The 15,433-nt window shown below is 38.0% G+C and overlaps 1 protein-coding gene across 1 annotated transcript in view; it reads right to left on the reverse strand.

Annotated features, from left to right (window-relative positions):
• MAGI2 (membrane associated guanylate kinase, WW and PDZ domain containing 2) overlaps positions 1–15,433 on the reverse strand; it is a 705,159-nt gene that overhangs the window by 213,674 nt on the left and 476,052 nt on the right. Inside the window, exon 6 of the mRNA XM_041474679.1 lies at positions 9,029–9,108. Within this exon, the coding sequence (XP_041330613.1) occupies positions 9,029–9,108 (80 nt within the window). The remainder of the gene's footprint in view (positions 1–9,028; positions 9,109–15,433) is intronic.

The raw sequence follows: 15,433 nt of genomic DNA on the forward strand, positions 1-15,433 counted from the left end.
AAGTGGACCACCAAAAAAAAATTTGCAAGTTTAAGGAATATTAATGGAGCTACAACTGGCAACAGCCTAATGGTCCCCACTAAACCCATTGAATAAACAATAAGACCGACAAGTCAACAAAATCATCTGCCCCCCAAACCACCAAAGAGGGCAGTCCTTTCCCACTTCCACAGCTGAAAGAAATTGAATGATTCCTCTAGTCCAGTGGAAGAAAGTGGAGGATCAATTGAAGATGGAAACCCTCAAAATATGAATGTCTGAATATACAAAATATAACAGTCCCAAAATAGCTAAAGCTGACTTTGTCCTCCCTTTGTCCAAGGGTAAAAATTTCGAAAAAATTACCTATTTTGAAGAAAGATGATGGTCAAGCAAAAGCCACAGTATGAAAAGCATGAGGTCCATCCTGTGAGAGCAGTGGCAGACACTTTCATATTCTGAAATGCTGAAGTATTGAATTTTTCATTATGAAAGTGATATACACTTATTCCAGACGCTTTTTTGAGCAGAAGGAAGAGAAATTTCAGATGTGGATCAAATGTTTCTATTTCTGTCATTGGAAAAACAGAATGACTGAAATTTTGTTAAAGGTGTGAAAAATGTGAGAATTATGTTCAAAAACCTTGCTCTATTCAGTAAATAGTCTGTTATAGAGAAGGTAAACTATAACTTTAAATTCTCTAGGCAAAGATTTTTCCTGTAAAAAGGAAAATTCACAGACTACTTAAAAGAAAATAGATAAGAGACATCCAGCTGGGATTGAAAGAGGAAAAAGTATTTTAAAAATATAAATCCAACTTTCCTTTAACCTTTGCTCCCTCCTTCCAAAACAACAAAACTTTCAGACAGAGCAATTCATGTCTTTCATGCTGGTGACAGAGATGAAAGATTAAATAAAATTTTCTATAATTGAAACATTTCTCAAATTTTTCAGTCTATTTGAGCAAAAGTACACTGAAACGAAGTCCAATGTCCAGCACATTTAAGAATGCAGACAAAAGAAGTTGTAGTTTCTGTTACCTCCAGAGTGAAGCAGAGCAATGTTATCACTGCAGTGTCAGTATAGGAAAGATGTAGGTTATCAGTAGTGAGATGTTATCTAGACTAGATAATCTCTCAGGAAACATTGCTAGTTTGAGCTATTAATAGTTTTGATAGTAAGATATGACTTTTCCCCCCTCACATGAATCTTTTCCCCTCTTTCATGCTCCAGAAGGAAGAGGATCCAACAGAAGAGCTGGGTGCTTCATCTTTGTGCAGGAAGATCCCTGGGCAACCTCAGGAGTCTCCAGAATCTGGCCTGCATGTCTACAGAAATATGCACATATTGATATGTAAGTAAGGCTCATTTGTGTTTATAGCAAGTGACTACATTCATCTGGAATCATTCTGCGTTTCTATGGCTTTTTAATTTTTACAGTTGCATAGACAAAAAGATTCCATGCTTCACCAGAATGTGTAATCAGAAATTATTATTTTGATAAAACATTTGACTGTATTCTGTAGAATGTAATTACATATAAAGGTTTGATGTTTAAGGGAAACAAATTCTAACATTTCTTGTCAGGATTCCAAAATCCTGCCTGTTTGCCTTATCAGTCCTTTTACCAGGTTTCAGGATTTCCTCATGTTCAGAGATACTTTTTCCTCTTTACATTTCTATACTGAAATAATTCTAATGCTTAAAGACATCACAAATCCAAATATCTTTTTATATAGCCAGCAACACATTCTCCACATCTCTGCTTTTTATACTTTCCACCTTTTATAGCCACTTATTCTATTCCAAAGCCTTCTACTATGAATTCTGCAAATGCAGTTCCTCCCTTCTCGACAGTTCTGCAATATCTTCCATCCACACACTAAGTGCCTGTGCCTTCCTCCCACTCAGGCAGATACACTTCTCAAAAAACTTGAAATGTTACCACGTTTTTTTCCCCTGTCCCACAAACAGTGATTATCTGCCACTGGGTCTTTGAGGGTATTAGTCATGAAAGACAGAGGCTTTTTAAAGTGCTGCATTATCTGTCAAATCTTTAATACAGGATACTGTGCTCAGACAGGATTTCCCAGTTCTATTTAACAGGGACTCCAGCACTCACTTTGAGGATTTTAGGCTGGAATCAAAGATCAGCTGTCACAAAAGGAAAATAACTGAGAACTTTTTTAAAGTATACTGAAAAAAAAAAAAAAGAAGTAATGAAAAGAAGTAATGGAAATCATAAATACAAGGACTTTACTTAATATTAAGACAAAACCCTGAGGCAACTGTGAAGCTCCACTGCTCATGGAACAGAAAGGTTTGGAGACATCTTCTCCTTAATTGTAATGCATTGTAAGCAAAGAGCAGTCAAGGAATGTTTGGAATTAATGACAAATACTCTACTTTAAAGCTATCTGCAAAATAACAAGCATTACTAGGCATTCTAGCAAGTCATTGCATTTCTTATTTGGCAGCAATGGACTTCAAAGTGATTGCCAGGAAATAGCCAACCACTCTTTGCAACAAGTCAAAATTTCCATTAAAGAACACCAAATTTTGGCTTCAAAATTTTATAAAATTGCTGGTTTTCTAGATGAAATTCAAAACAAGATGATTGTGAAGAATAATTAAAAAAATTAGAAGATTGACATTCCTTTTTCATTAATGAGCTCTGTTAAAAATGAGAGCTTTCACAGAAAATCAGAGGGAGAAGAAATAATAAAGCCAAAGGTAGCTGGCCTTCTTGTAATGAATATAATCTCACAAACCTCTCATTGTTAAATCTATCATGCTTCATTGCCATTTAGAAGTCAGAGACTGAAGGATTAAAGCTATGGAGAGAATAGGATTAAAAATCATGTATGTTGATTTCTACCTATGATTAAGCAAGGTGTATATTTCAGAAGGAATTTCAACATTTTGTTCTTTACTGGCATCAAGGCCTTGATCTTTGCAGAATGTGGTGGTGTGAATTATTTTCTGTGTGAAAAAACAGGACCACTTCTTTCAATGGTCCTCGTAGGAATATTTCAGGTCGCCTCTATTCTTATACCACGCGTTGTTTGCATTTTAGTGGCAAAAACCAAAGTTGTTCTGCCAATGAAAATTTTGTTACTTGCTTCATGGTGAGTGGAATCCAATTTACAGCTCATTAAAGATGTGAATTGTTAAAACTCTGGTGCTGTTTCTCCTGATGAGTTTACGAAATCTCTCTCCCTCCCTTTCTAAATTTCATTACACATTCTAGCTGAAAACTACTTAAGCTTAGCCATTTAACTTGGCAACAAAATGAAAAAGAGATGCTCTCAGAAAGTGGATGTGAGTAGCTTCAGCAGCTCCATCAGGAATTCAAGTTACCATGGCCATTCTGTAGTGGTCATGTAGCCTTGGACCACCTTTCAGTGGTAGTTTAAACTGTACTATCATTTCAACTCCAGTGTGCTGGTTCTGTTTTGGGGTACGTCACTGGTGAATGTGTCTAGTTTTACTCTGAAATTGAAAATTTAAAAAGTCTTACAAAACAATAGTAAAACTTTATTGCTGTTAGAAAATGCATTAGTCACTGTATCTTACACCACTGATGAACATGCTGTGTTCCTTACAGGGGGCATTTGTTATACATGTTATAATACTTTATGCATAAAAGGCCATTAGCAAAAATAATACTTCATATCTCTATGAACCTTTTCAGCTCTGACTCTCGGTCCACTTTAAAAGCAAATAATCTTCACAGGCACATGAAAGATGTGTTTACATAACCCTCTTTCATAAAACAGAAATTTGAAGTGATTTGTTTTCGTATCACCATGAAACAACTAGAATGAAAGCGTATGGTTTTCTTCTCAAAAGACCAAGGGACAAGATAGTAGCTTCCTTGACCTGCACTTAGCAACTTCTAAAATCCTCAGACTGCTGGAAGAGTTACAATGGATTGCCACTACCTCCAAAGACAGGGATCCTGGCAGGATGTTTGCCTCTGTGTCCCTGGCATACCCCATTTAAATGCACTATCTGGGTGAGCAGTGGGAGCAGTGAGTACAAGAGAGCCAAATGCTCACTAAATAGTCAAGGAAAATAGATTTTTTTTGCCTCTACTTTTATTCCTTCTTGTCCTTGCAATTACCAACTCTATTTAAGATTACTGTTAGCACTCTACAGGGATTTGTATGGCTGAGACTGTGAGAAACTGCAATGGTTCTGAAGGCAAAGTAATACTCAGTAGTCCATAACAGCTCAAAGGACTCATCTCTTACGCTGAAAAGTGTCCTCCAAGGAAGCTGCACTCTATGCAAGACCTCCCCCAGGGTCTTGGAGAGACCAGAATGCTGCCCGGGGCACAGCCAGCCAAGGTATGTACGTGTGGACAGCCATTTTGTCTTAAAACTTACCCAAGGAGGAAGAATTATGCTTATAAGCTGTGTCACTGAACCAGGCTGTCCAGAGGAGTGTCTTCTGAACTCCCAGGAATAAGGTGACCCTTTTCTTATTATCATTATAGTGAGTTTGGCATGGAAGAGTGTTTTGGTCAATAAATGCCCAGATGGTGTTGCCAGCATGAAATGACCTTCCAAAGGTCATAACAGTTCAAAATATTTTGTTATGGTTTAATTAACGCAAATTGAAAATGCAAGCAGAGAAAACCATGTTCAATATGTCAAAAAAGGACAAAAAAACCATTGTGATCAATATTATTGCAAGCAATGCCAGCTCCATTACAAAACTGATTAAATAATACTTAAAATGGGGTTAATAACCTGCAAAACAGAGTTCTAAGTAAAAAACAATCAAATAAAAAAACTATTTGTAGGAAAGTATTTACCCTCTACAAGTTGCAGGTATCATAAACACAAACACTATCCGTATAAGATAAAAGTTCTCTACATGGCTTCCAGAGAGAAATACATGTAAGGAAATCAAGAAGTAATGCTTTACCCATAAAACCAGCATGCCTATGCCCAAATGCATCTATAAAACAGCAATATGAAAGGTTGGTACATCTTAGTGCAGCATAGCAAGGAATCAGGTAACCAACGATGAAATCTGAAGAAGAGCTGTGTGGGGCAGTGAGGGCATCAAAGATATTGCCTGTAGGAATGGGGAATGCACAACCCAACAAAAAGGGATGGGATGGGGTCCAGCTCAACATGAAGACAATGGAATGCAGCAGCCTGTCTGCATGCAGGTGTTTACACAGGTGAATCTGGTGTCTGTGTCCTCTAAGTGCCAGAGCAGAGCTGACATTTGCAGTCAATGAAGTATAAAGGCAACTCAGCTCACCCTACATAAATATCTATATTTTGCAGTCAAGTTGGTGGGTGTAGAGGAGATGGAAAGACAGATGATGGATGAATGCTAGGTGAAATCAAAGTTTTATTTATAGTTGTAGGCCTACTCATATTTGAAAACTAGGAGATAGAAGAAAGGAGGTTGACATAAAAAGAAAGAGAAGGTTAAGAGTGATAGAGGCTATGGAATGGGATGGATTAGTAATGAAATCAGTGAAATTTTTAAAGTAAATTAGTGAAACTTGACATATTTGATCCCAGGAAATTTCAAGAGCTGTTTAATCCCCAAACTGGATACAGAAGAAATTGTTGATTTTCCTCCAGAATGAAAGTTCTGGAGGAAAAATTCACTAAAATGAATTAAAGAAGTTGAAAAAATTAATTGCTACATTTCTTAATTAAAAATGAACTTTCTAAAACCTCTGATATTTCATGTCATTACAGCTGAGCTGACTTTCAATATTAAACTACATTTCTTATTGCCTTATGGGACTCGTCATTCTTTTCCATATTCTCTCCTGAAGAACAGACTCAGTTAAAAGACCACTCACATAATATACCTGTAATCATGCAGACCTGTGAATCTGCTATGTTATATGACTTTACAGGAAATTTAGCAATGAGGGAATCCAGCTCACACATGCAAAGGGGCAGAACTATAACTTCTCTAGTACTCTACACATAATAATTGTTTAACCAATTTTGATGTGAAAAAAATAATTTAAAAGTAGTATTTAAATTCAGAAAGCCAAAACCATTTAACCTATATTTTCAGCAGAGAAAAAACAATTATTTCTATTAAGGTCAAGATTTTCTGGAGGAAATCAGAAATGTGTAAAAAATTGCAGCTGTTATTGTAGAACTGCCAGCTATTTCTGCTTATTGCTATTATGAAACTCAGATTGGCACCATAAAAACAGAGCATAAGAGGTGGTTCTTCCTTGAAAGTCCTGCCATCTAAGTAGGTCTGACAGAGCAAAAGTCAAAGCAATTTGCTGAAACTCACACAGAAATTCCATGACAGAGAGACAGAAATAAAGATCATCACTTAAAACTTCCTGACCTACAAAGGGATTTAGAGCAGTAGGTATTATTAAAGAAAAACAGAAGGAGCCCACAGCATGTAGGTGAAAAAAGCTTGACTTGGTAGAGCTTGTCAATCTCTTGGCAAAAGCACGTGAAAATTTTTTAAGAGGAGGGATGTGCTGGAAGGTTGATTCAGATTTTGCAAAAGGAAATGAGCAAGCTCTGGGATTTGCAGCTACAGAAGCCAGAGATAATGCAGAAATCATATTTGTCAAAGGAGCATTGAAGAGCAGATAGTGGAAGAGAGGAAATGCCTGGAGCAGAGGGGGCCCTCAATTTCACCAGCCCAGAAGATCAGGACTCTGATATCCTGCACTGCTTGGACATTGTCTGGTGTGGAAACTGTGTGCTGGTGGCAGAATGAAGAAGGAGGATTTGCCAGGATTTGCCAGGATTTGCACCGAAAGGGGAACACAAAATTTGTCTTATTCACAATTAAAACCTGATAGCAGATTCTGTTAGGTGATCAAGAAGTCATAATGTATCTCAGAGAACCAATATAAGTTTCAGATGTGGCAAAATGAATGTCAATGAAAAGCAAGAGTTATGCATGTAGTGATAAATCATCAAGGTAAGTATCATTTACTATCTAAACACTGATGTCTTTCTTAAATTTTATTTCCCTGAGTAAAATATGCCAGAATTATAAATCACAAAGTGTAACAGAAAAGATGTTTAGCATAAAAAATCTACCAAGCCATAGCTGAAATTAATTCTTGAAGTTAGATTAAATTTGAACAAAAATTACAAATCCCTGTGTGCTATAACAAAGTCCCTTGTGTTGGACCACCATGTCAAGGTGCAGTAATTTTAAGGCATATAAGTGGTTTTGAAGAACTTTTTCCTCTGCAGGTATTAGATTAAAAAAAAAAAAAAAACAAAAAAACGAAAAAAAACCCACTTTTGAAAAACAGAACCTTAGAAAAGATAGGATATTGGAAGAACAATCATTGTAAGAATAGAAAATCTCTCCCTAAAGTCTTTTATGCATCACTCCAAGTACTTTGCATTAATGAGCAGAGCAACCTTAAAAGAACAACATGACCCAGCACACTATAGTGATTCAGTAATCCAGTAGTCAAATAACTATAAAATAATGCTTTTTCTTTAATGCACTGATCTTCATTTGAAATTGTTTCAGACACTTAGGTATTTTTTTAACATCTCAGTGCTCTTCTGATCTCAGTATACAACAGTTAACAGAAAAAGAAAAAAAACCCTACACATATTTACTCCAAGTAACTCTATGCAATGTTACTCCACAGATATTGGTAGATTTTTTCCCTGCTTTTTCCATTGGTATTATCTAAGGAGCAGGCTAAGATATAGGCTCATGTAAGCAATGTGAGAGATTTAGAAAGCAAAGCTCCAGTGCCCTTGTTTTGTTTCAGTATCAGACCTCTACTGTAATCACTGTAGAATTTAGTCTGGGAGCTCATGTTGTCTGTGCTAGAATAAGCATCACAAAATCATTCAGACATGTAATTTCTGATGTCAGAAGAGCACGTCACAATTGCTGCTGAAATAAGGAAGCTATTTTTGGAGTATAGCAATCTTTCAAAAGAAAGCCGTTTACAAAAAATCCAACCCGGGAACATTTTTTACCAAACCACTGACCATGCAATTCATACAGCCAGCAACTCCTCAGTGACCTCTTAACCAGCCTTGAGTTTCCTTTCTGTTAATAGTATTTATGCTAACAAAATGCATGTATTTTGGAAAATTTAAAATTAATCAGATGCAGTATGTGAAAACTTACGAATACATTTAAAATATTTAAAAATGCTTTGAATTAATGCACATAGCATGCATGCATTTAATGCTCTGTATCTCACAACAATGAAATAAGTAGCAGTATTTAGAAATCACAACATCTTAACTGACTAATCGAACTGACATGGAAGTGTAAAACAATGATAAAAACCCTTATCAGAAACAGATCGGTTACAACGCGTTCTTGCATTGACTTTATTAAATGCTTTAAATACTGATAAACTTTACCAGAGAAAAATTAGAAATGATACTGATATGATTTGTATTATTTAAAATCTCTGAATCTGTCAATATAATAATTTCTCCTGCAAACAGCTACAGCTCCTTTAAGCATCCTCAGCAGTATGCTATTAAATTTTAAAGCATTAGCAATGTAGTACCCCCCCCCAAATCCAGCCTTGAACTCTGACAGACACTGATCTCTTTTCTCCCTCCCACACCCTGTTTTATCAGACACTATTTTGTTTAAATTGGCTATTAAATAGCATAGCACTGTACCTTTAAATACAAATCAAACAATATTCATATTCCCACGGTGCTGCTAGTTTCCCTTATGCATTGAATCGCCTGTAGATTAAAAGCTCAGAATCTGAAAAGGATTCTGTTCTGCAGACCAAAGTTCTCTGTAGGAGATGAGGGAGAGGGTCAGTCCCGGAGTCACACACACAACAGGCAGAAAACACACTTGTGATCCTCAGCTTTGGATAGCATCAGAAAGGGGAATAAAAAGCAGAAACACATGGCACACTGAGAACTGGTATCACTTATGGCTTCTAACCAAAGCAGCAATTAAACACCTTTCATCATTCCCCCAAATGCCTGATTTTTGTAAGAACTGAAAGAGACACACACACACAAAGGAAAATCCCCTCTGAGCAGCAAGGAAAACTTAATCACCTACCATTTTCTTTGCACTCTTCTGGAGGTTTAGCCTTTTTCGCAAGTCGTGGATCCAGCCATGATGTTGTCTTTGTGTTATGGCTGAAAAGAAAAGAGATCACTCTGAGCAGACACATACTGAAAGGAATCAAGTTTATTCCTTAAGAAAAAAGGGTTAGTCCAACAAAATTGCAATCGATACACTTAATTTGCTTACTGGTTCTAAGTAGCCCTGAAGGAGGTGTAAGAGTAATTGTGCAAGGCAGTTGTAAATTTGGCAACCTCAGCTCCCTGTCCTCAAAGCAGCTATTTTTATTAAAATCAACTAGAATGTTGCCAAGTTAACCTCATTGAAAATGCAGAACTCATCCAGAGCAAAAGGAATTTATTACAAATACAGTGTTCTCCCGTTGATCGAGTGCAGGCGACAGGATTCTCTACCATTCTCACAGTTTTCGGATAGAATTATTTTCATCTTAAACCTGTCCTTTTTATAAATACAGGTTTGTTATTTCTCTCCAGCAGCAGTGACAAGGCATTGCAAAAGTGATGCAAATTACAGCATGCTCCTGCAAAGTCTACATTTCCGGACAGGGTGATTAATGATACTTTGTTTAACAAACCTTTATCTCTCCATATATAATCCTTCTATAGAGATAAAATAGATATGCACAAGCTGAATGAATCATGTGGCTCCTTTCTATACTCAGAATAGATCTTTGAGAAATCAGCCATCAAAGAGCATTGAACTGGCAAAAATTGTTTTCTGGGAGATCATTTTGCTAAATGAATTATACTTAGCACAGCTAATGAGACTTAAAAGCCAGATCCTTTCAATGTATACTTTACCCATAAGCAATTAAATTTGGAGCCAAATATTGTAAATATATTAAAGAGGATTATAAACCAGAAAATGATGTGATCATTCCTCCTTGATATTTTGAGATGCCTTTCCTACAATACCATCATTCAGAGACACCTCTAACCTATGTTTTATTTATCTGAGACATCCTAGGAGGAAGCTCGTTCCATACAGTACTGAATTATTTCGTTTATTATTAATTTGCTGTGTCATTTTAAAGTGTGCTTATGACTTCTCTAATAGACATTGGTATAAGGTGTACAAATACAGGGGATCTGGCAAAAAAATGGATTAGGATGTAACTGTTTGTGAGTTTGTTAGTTACTGATACAGTCCGTGTGATCCCAACACCACTGGTTCCCCTAGGGAAAAATAAATAAATAGAACCAATGCCTTCTCCCACTTTGTCTTCCATGGCAGATAAATTTTCCACTACCTCGACTTCTCTCTCTCTCTCAAAACAGTGACAGTGCCTACTTCTCAGCATAACTGTCACCATGTTAAAGCTTCCTCCACATTTTGAATGGGAAGGAAGGTAGAGCAGAGTTATGTATGGATAAAATGGCAACTAAAATGAAAATTGAGGCATTTAAATTATTTTTTCTTAAAAGCATTATCTAGTCTAGAGCACCATACATGACAGGTGAAGATGACAAACAAACCCTTCCCTTTGAGAGCTGAGCTATATTTGCAGATATGAAGAATGATGAGCCAAAGGTAAGGTGAATTTGAAATTATGCCAGCAGCCTGTGCTTGATTGCAAGTGTAACTAAGACACTTTCTCAGAAGCTCTGGCTCCTGTGCTCTCCTGTAGGGTGCATTTTTATGCTGCAGTCACAGCCCCACCACAGCTTGTGCAGACATACTTGAGCTAGCTTTAAATTAACTGGGGGAGGTGCTCCAGCAGTATCAGTGCTGCAGGATGGAGCTCAGCATGGGCTCATCACCCCAGCATCCATCCACTGAGCTCCTTGGGTGCATCCAGAAGCACATGCTGAGCTCCACACCACCAGGGATACCCTGTTAGCAGTGCCAGAGCTCAGAGAGAGCTTGGACATTCCTGTGGGAGCTGCAGTTGCATCTCTGGAGTGTGGGCATGTCTGGACAACAGCCACTCTCTCCCAGATCTTAATTCTGAATTATTTTAGGGACCCCCACTGACTGCAGGGACTAAATTAGAATCACAGATCATTTCCTATGACTTTAAAAGAGCAATACTACTAGCAATGTTTGCTGTGGTATAGAGCAAAGCATTTTACAAAGGAACTAAAAATAACCAGCCCTGGTTTAGAGGCAAGAAAATGGAGTCACAAAGTCATGAAATTACTGTCCAGAGCCACCAAAAAAGCCAGTGACAGCAGCAGTACTAAAAGCCAACTCTGTTGCAAATCAACTGGCCAATGTCCACCCACCAGACTAGGCCAATTCACCAGCCCTGAAAACACCCATATAATATTTTTAGAAATAGTTTTCAAGTGTCTGCAAAAACAGGTGCCAAGCTGGAAATAAGCCCAATTAAATATCAATATTTAAAAATGCAAATTAGTTGAATTACAACCTTCAAGGCTTTAGTTGAAACTAAGAACAGCAAGCAGTTACTCTTCCCTGTAGCATAAATGTGGCTTCCCACAGCAGGACTGATGTCACAGTTTTGTGCAAGATGGCCATTTTAAACAAAACCATAAAAAACCCTAAAAAATCAACAGCTCTTCCAACAGAAGAGTGATCCTTCAGTCTGCAGTGAAATTTCACAGAATGGAGATGATATTTCATTTAGATCAGCTCTTAGAGCACTCAATATCCTCTTCTAGGTGATATCTGTCAAACCTGTTCAGCTACTTAGTAAAAGCAAAACTCATCCACTAGAACTTTTGTCTATAACAAACAACTGCAGGAGCAAAGAACCATTTGAAATTCATCCCTCTTTTCCTTGCCCTGCCTCTCCACTTCATAATCTATACTAAACCTACAATGCAGTGGGACTAAACAACTCAAGCAATGGGACTTTAAAGGCCCCTAGACAAGTGCTCTAGTGGGTAAAAATTCCTTTCCTGCTCTGAAGGCAGGACTTGAAAGAAGGAAGAATCAACCCCACCTGACTTCTAACACCTCCACAGTACCATCCATGTCCTCCTATGTTCTCCCTAATGTTTGCTTGGATCTTAGCAACCAGGTACAAAACACACAAACATTCCTTCAAGGAGGACAGGCATGACACATTGCTCTCAGTAAAAGAGGGAAATGAGTAGCCCTGGAGTACAGCATTGTGGTTTTTATGCATGTCTACTTCTGTCCTGCATAGGAGGTTTACTTGGCAGGGTGTTCTTCCCATCTCCCTTGTGTCAGCTATTCCCTCTTCAGCACTGCAAAGGACTAGAATGTGTAACAGCTAAAGGGAGACAAACTTTATCTCCTGTTTTTAGTAAAATTTAAAGGAAGCCTCGATAGGAAAGCTTCAACTGTGGAAGAGACAGAAGGAACAGTAAATTGGTCAAATTAACACTAATGGTAAAAGAAACATGAACACATATCTCCTGCATAGGCTGGGCACACTGAATGCTTAAGCACTAGAAAACCCCTGTAGGGGCATAACCTGCCTACCTTACCACTAGGTATATTCATGTGTGTCCACTTGGGAGTCTCATAGACAGACCAGAAGGAAAAGGGGCTGGGATTTATGGACTAGTTATGAATGAAGAGCAGATGAATTGCAGCAGCAGCTGTCTCAAACAGGCATTTGGAGTTGTCAGTGGTGGGACGACAGTGAAGTGATGCAACAAAAGCATCCTGTGAGAAATACAGCTGTGGCTCCAGCAATGTTTTACACTGACCAATGCTTCATGACTTGGCAATAACTATACCTTATCATTAAAAACATGTCTAGAAAGTCCATGATTTCAATGATTTTGATTACTAGTTAGGACTACTGAGATAAATGCTGGCAAATCAACAATGAATGTCTTACAATCTCTCTAAAAATCAACAGTAAAATCCTAATTTTTGAAATTTTGGAAGCAAAGTTTCCTTAACAACGGATGCCTTTGGTCTTGCTTCAAGCAGGTGGAGCATGGAAAGAGCAAAACTTTTTAAAATTCACCCAGATTTGTTACCTACATACAAAACAGAAACTGCCTATAGGCCTGAAGTGTATTGCAATTGGTTTTTTTGGTCTTTTTTATAGGTCGTTCAGTAAAACAGTGGAGCTTAATATTTTAGCCAAAAGTCAATAAAATAATTATTGCTGAACTAACTTAAATCCTCTCTCTTTGCTAAGTATTTGCACCTAGCAGAAACAGTTTATTATAATCAGTCATCTGGTATTAGTTGCACACAATTTTAAATATTTGTGAAAAAAATGTTATTCAGCTGGGTGAAGAGTGAAACAAAGAGTGAAAGAAAGCACAGAATACTTCCCAGAAGTATTGACTCAACCTCATGCTCTTCTCCAGATTTTCTTTGTAGCTCTGCTTTTAAGACTTCACAGAGACTGTTTAAATGCCTCTGTTTCCTGTTAATAGTTCTGGAGCTGGGTACCAGGACCAGAGGCTTTCTGGGAATCCCACTGGATACTACTCAATATCTTTAGAAAGTAAAAAATACTAGGAGCATGGCTTTTCTTATCTAACCAAGTGTTATCTTTTTATTATAATTATTTGCTAGACAGTATATTATTTTATTTAAGATTTGAATACAATGGATTTGTGTTAAGAAACTGTCAGTTTAAAGCACTTTGACAGATAAAGTTTCTTGTACTAAAAAAGCCCACAGGCAACTTCTTGAAACATTTTTGAAGGAAATACAGAAAATACTTACTGACAGGAATAGCCTTAATGTCTTTTAAAAGCACTGCAAACCGGGTCTAAATTGTGCATTTTGCAAGGTATGTAACTTGCATGTTATTGTGGAAAGCATTTCAAAATGGGCATTGTTTCAGTGTGTTTGGGGGAAGCACATGTGGGTTTGTTAGGGTTTTTACTGTGAACACATTACATTTGAGCTGGTCCTCGATCTAACAACTTGAGCAAAGGGGAGCAGACAGAAGAAAACCACAATGCTCTGTAATGGCCTGACTTCAGCAATGCTAACCCCTCCCTCCTTCTTCTTTATGCTGAAGCTTTGCTTATCTGCAGAGATTTTCAAGTGACACAGTAATGATATTCAAGTAATTTGTGTATGGAGGTTCATGGATAGGAAAACAAAGCATTAAACCAGCAATTTTGCAACCCGTTCATTGTGGGATGCTCCCTAAACTCCTTGCACACATGTAGGAACAGGTACAAAAGGAAGCTGTCCTCTGGCAGTGGTTTGCATGGCAGCAGCTGTGACTGCCAGCCTGCCTTGCATTTCACCATGTGCTCAGAGTTCATGGTCCTTGAGAGACCCAGGTTTGAGAGTTCCTATCCTGTGAACCTTAGATGGCCTTGGGCAGTAGATAAGTACTTATGCACTCAGCCTACAGACAGTGGCACTGCCTCTAGGCAGTCACAGCAGCAGAAGATGCTTATGCATGACTTTTTGGGGAATATATAAATGCCTAAAGTCTCCTATGGTAATTTCTACTATTGAAGTAATTCTCTTTGACTGAGGCAGTTTAATTTCTGACAAAGAATGGGCTTCATCTCATGTGACTACAAAAATTACATAGCCAGTTGTGTAGGATTTTTCTCTCTTCAAGGGAGAGACACCTATACAGAATATTTTATCTTACCTATCACCCATCAGAACCACCTAACCATATGCTCTTAAGTGACATAATGCTGGTCATATCATCACCCCAGTGGCCTCTAGCTGTCACTCTAGAAGGGTCCTGGTTTTGACAAGTTCTGTGTCATTTCTGCCACGGTAATGGAGATGTCTTGGGCTGTTACTTGCCTCTACAGTGGTGCTTTGGCTTAGATCAGGAGGTCACTTTTCCAATGAATCTCTCTCTCATTTATCTTCTTTTTCACATTAAGCGTTCTCCACTCTTGTAAGCTTTTCACTTGAATTTAAACCAAAAGATGCACAGCAGGAGCTCACCTACTGTGCTCCATTCACAGGCATGCAGCCCATGGCACCTGAAAGGATCTAGGAGCTGTGGCTGCTGGGCCATCGGCACCAAGAGTTTCACTTTGCAGTCTTCTGATATTGCTAGTTTAGATATGGAAATGGTTTCGATCAGAAGGAGCTCAGGACAGTTTTAACTCGCATCTGGTCTCATGGATGGAGTTCAGGGACCAGAGGTTGTAAGAAAACTAAGCGCACTCCCAGAGTTCAACTTTCTTTTCTGTTTCGTCTGAAAGTAATCCAATGTGGGTACACCGAAATGTGAGCCAAACCACAGTGTGTGAAGACAGCCAGAAGATTTCCTTCAAAAGTGTACTCCTGACACAAATTACATACTACTGCAGATATAGTTTTGGATATCTGGAGACATATTTACTAGTAGAAGCAGCTGTATTTTGGCAAATTAATTCTGCCCTTATATATGGACAGGATGAATCAGTCTCTGGAGGTAATTATCTGTCTCCATTGACCACAGAAGGAGTCTTGGCAACTGGTTTATGTTAGATACCTAATGCTACA

This window comes from Pyrgilauda ruficollis, unplaced genomic scaffold (assembly GCF_017590135.1).
Source record: "Pyrgilauda ruficollis isolate IOZ18807 unplaced genomic scaffold, ASM1759013v1 scaffold33, whole genome shotgun sequence".
NCBI classification, from domain to species: Eukaryota; Metazoa; Chordata; class Aves; order Passeriformes; family Passeridae; genus Pyrgilauda; species Pyrgilauda ruficollis.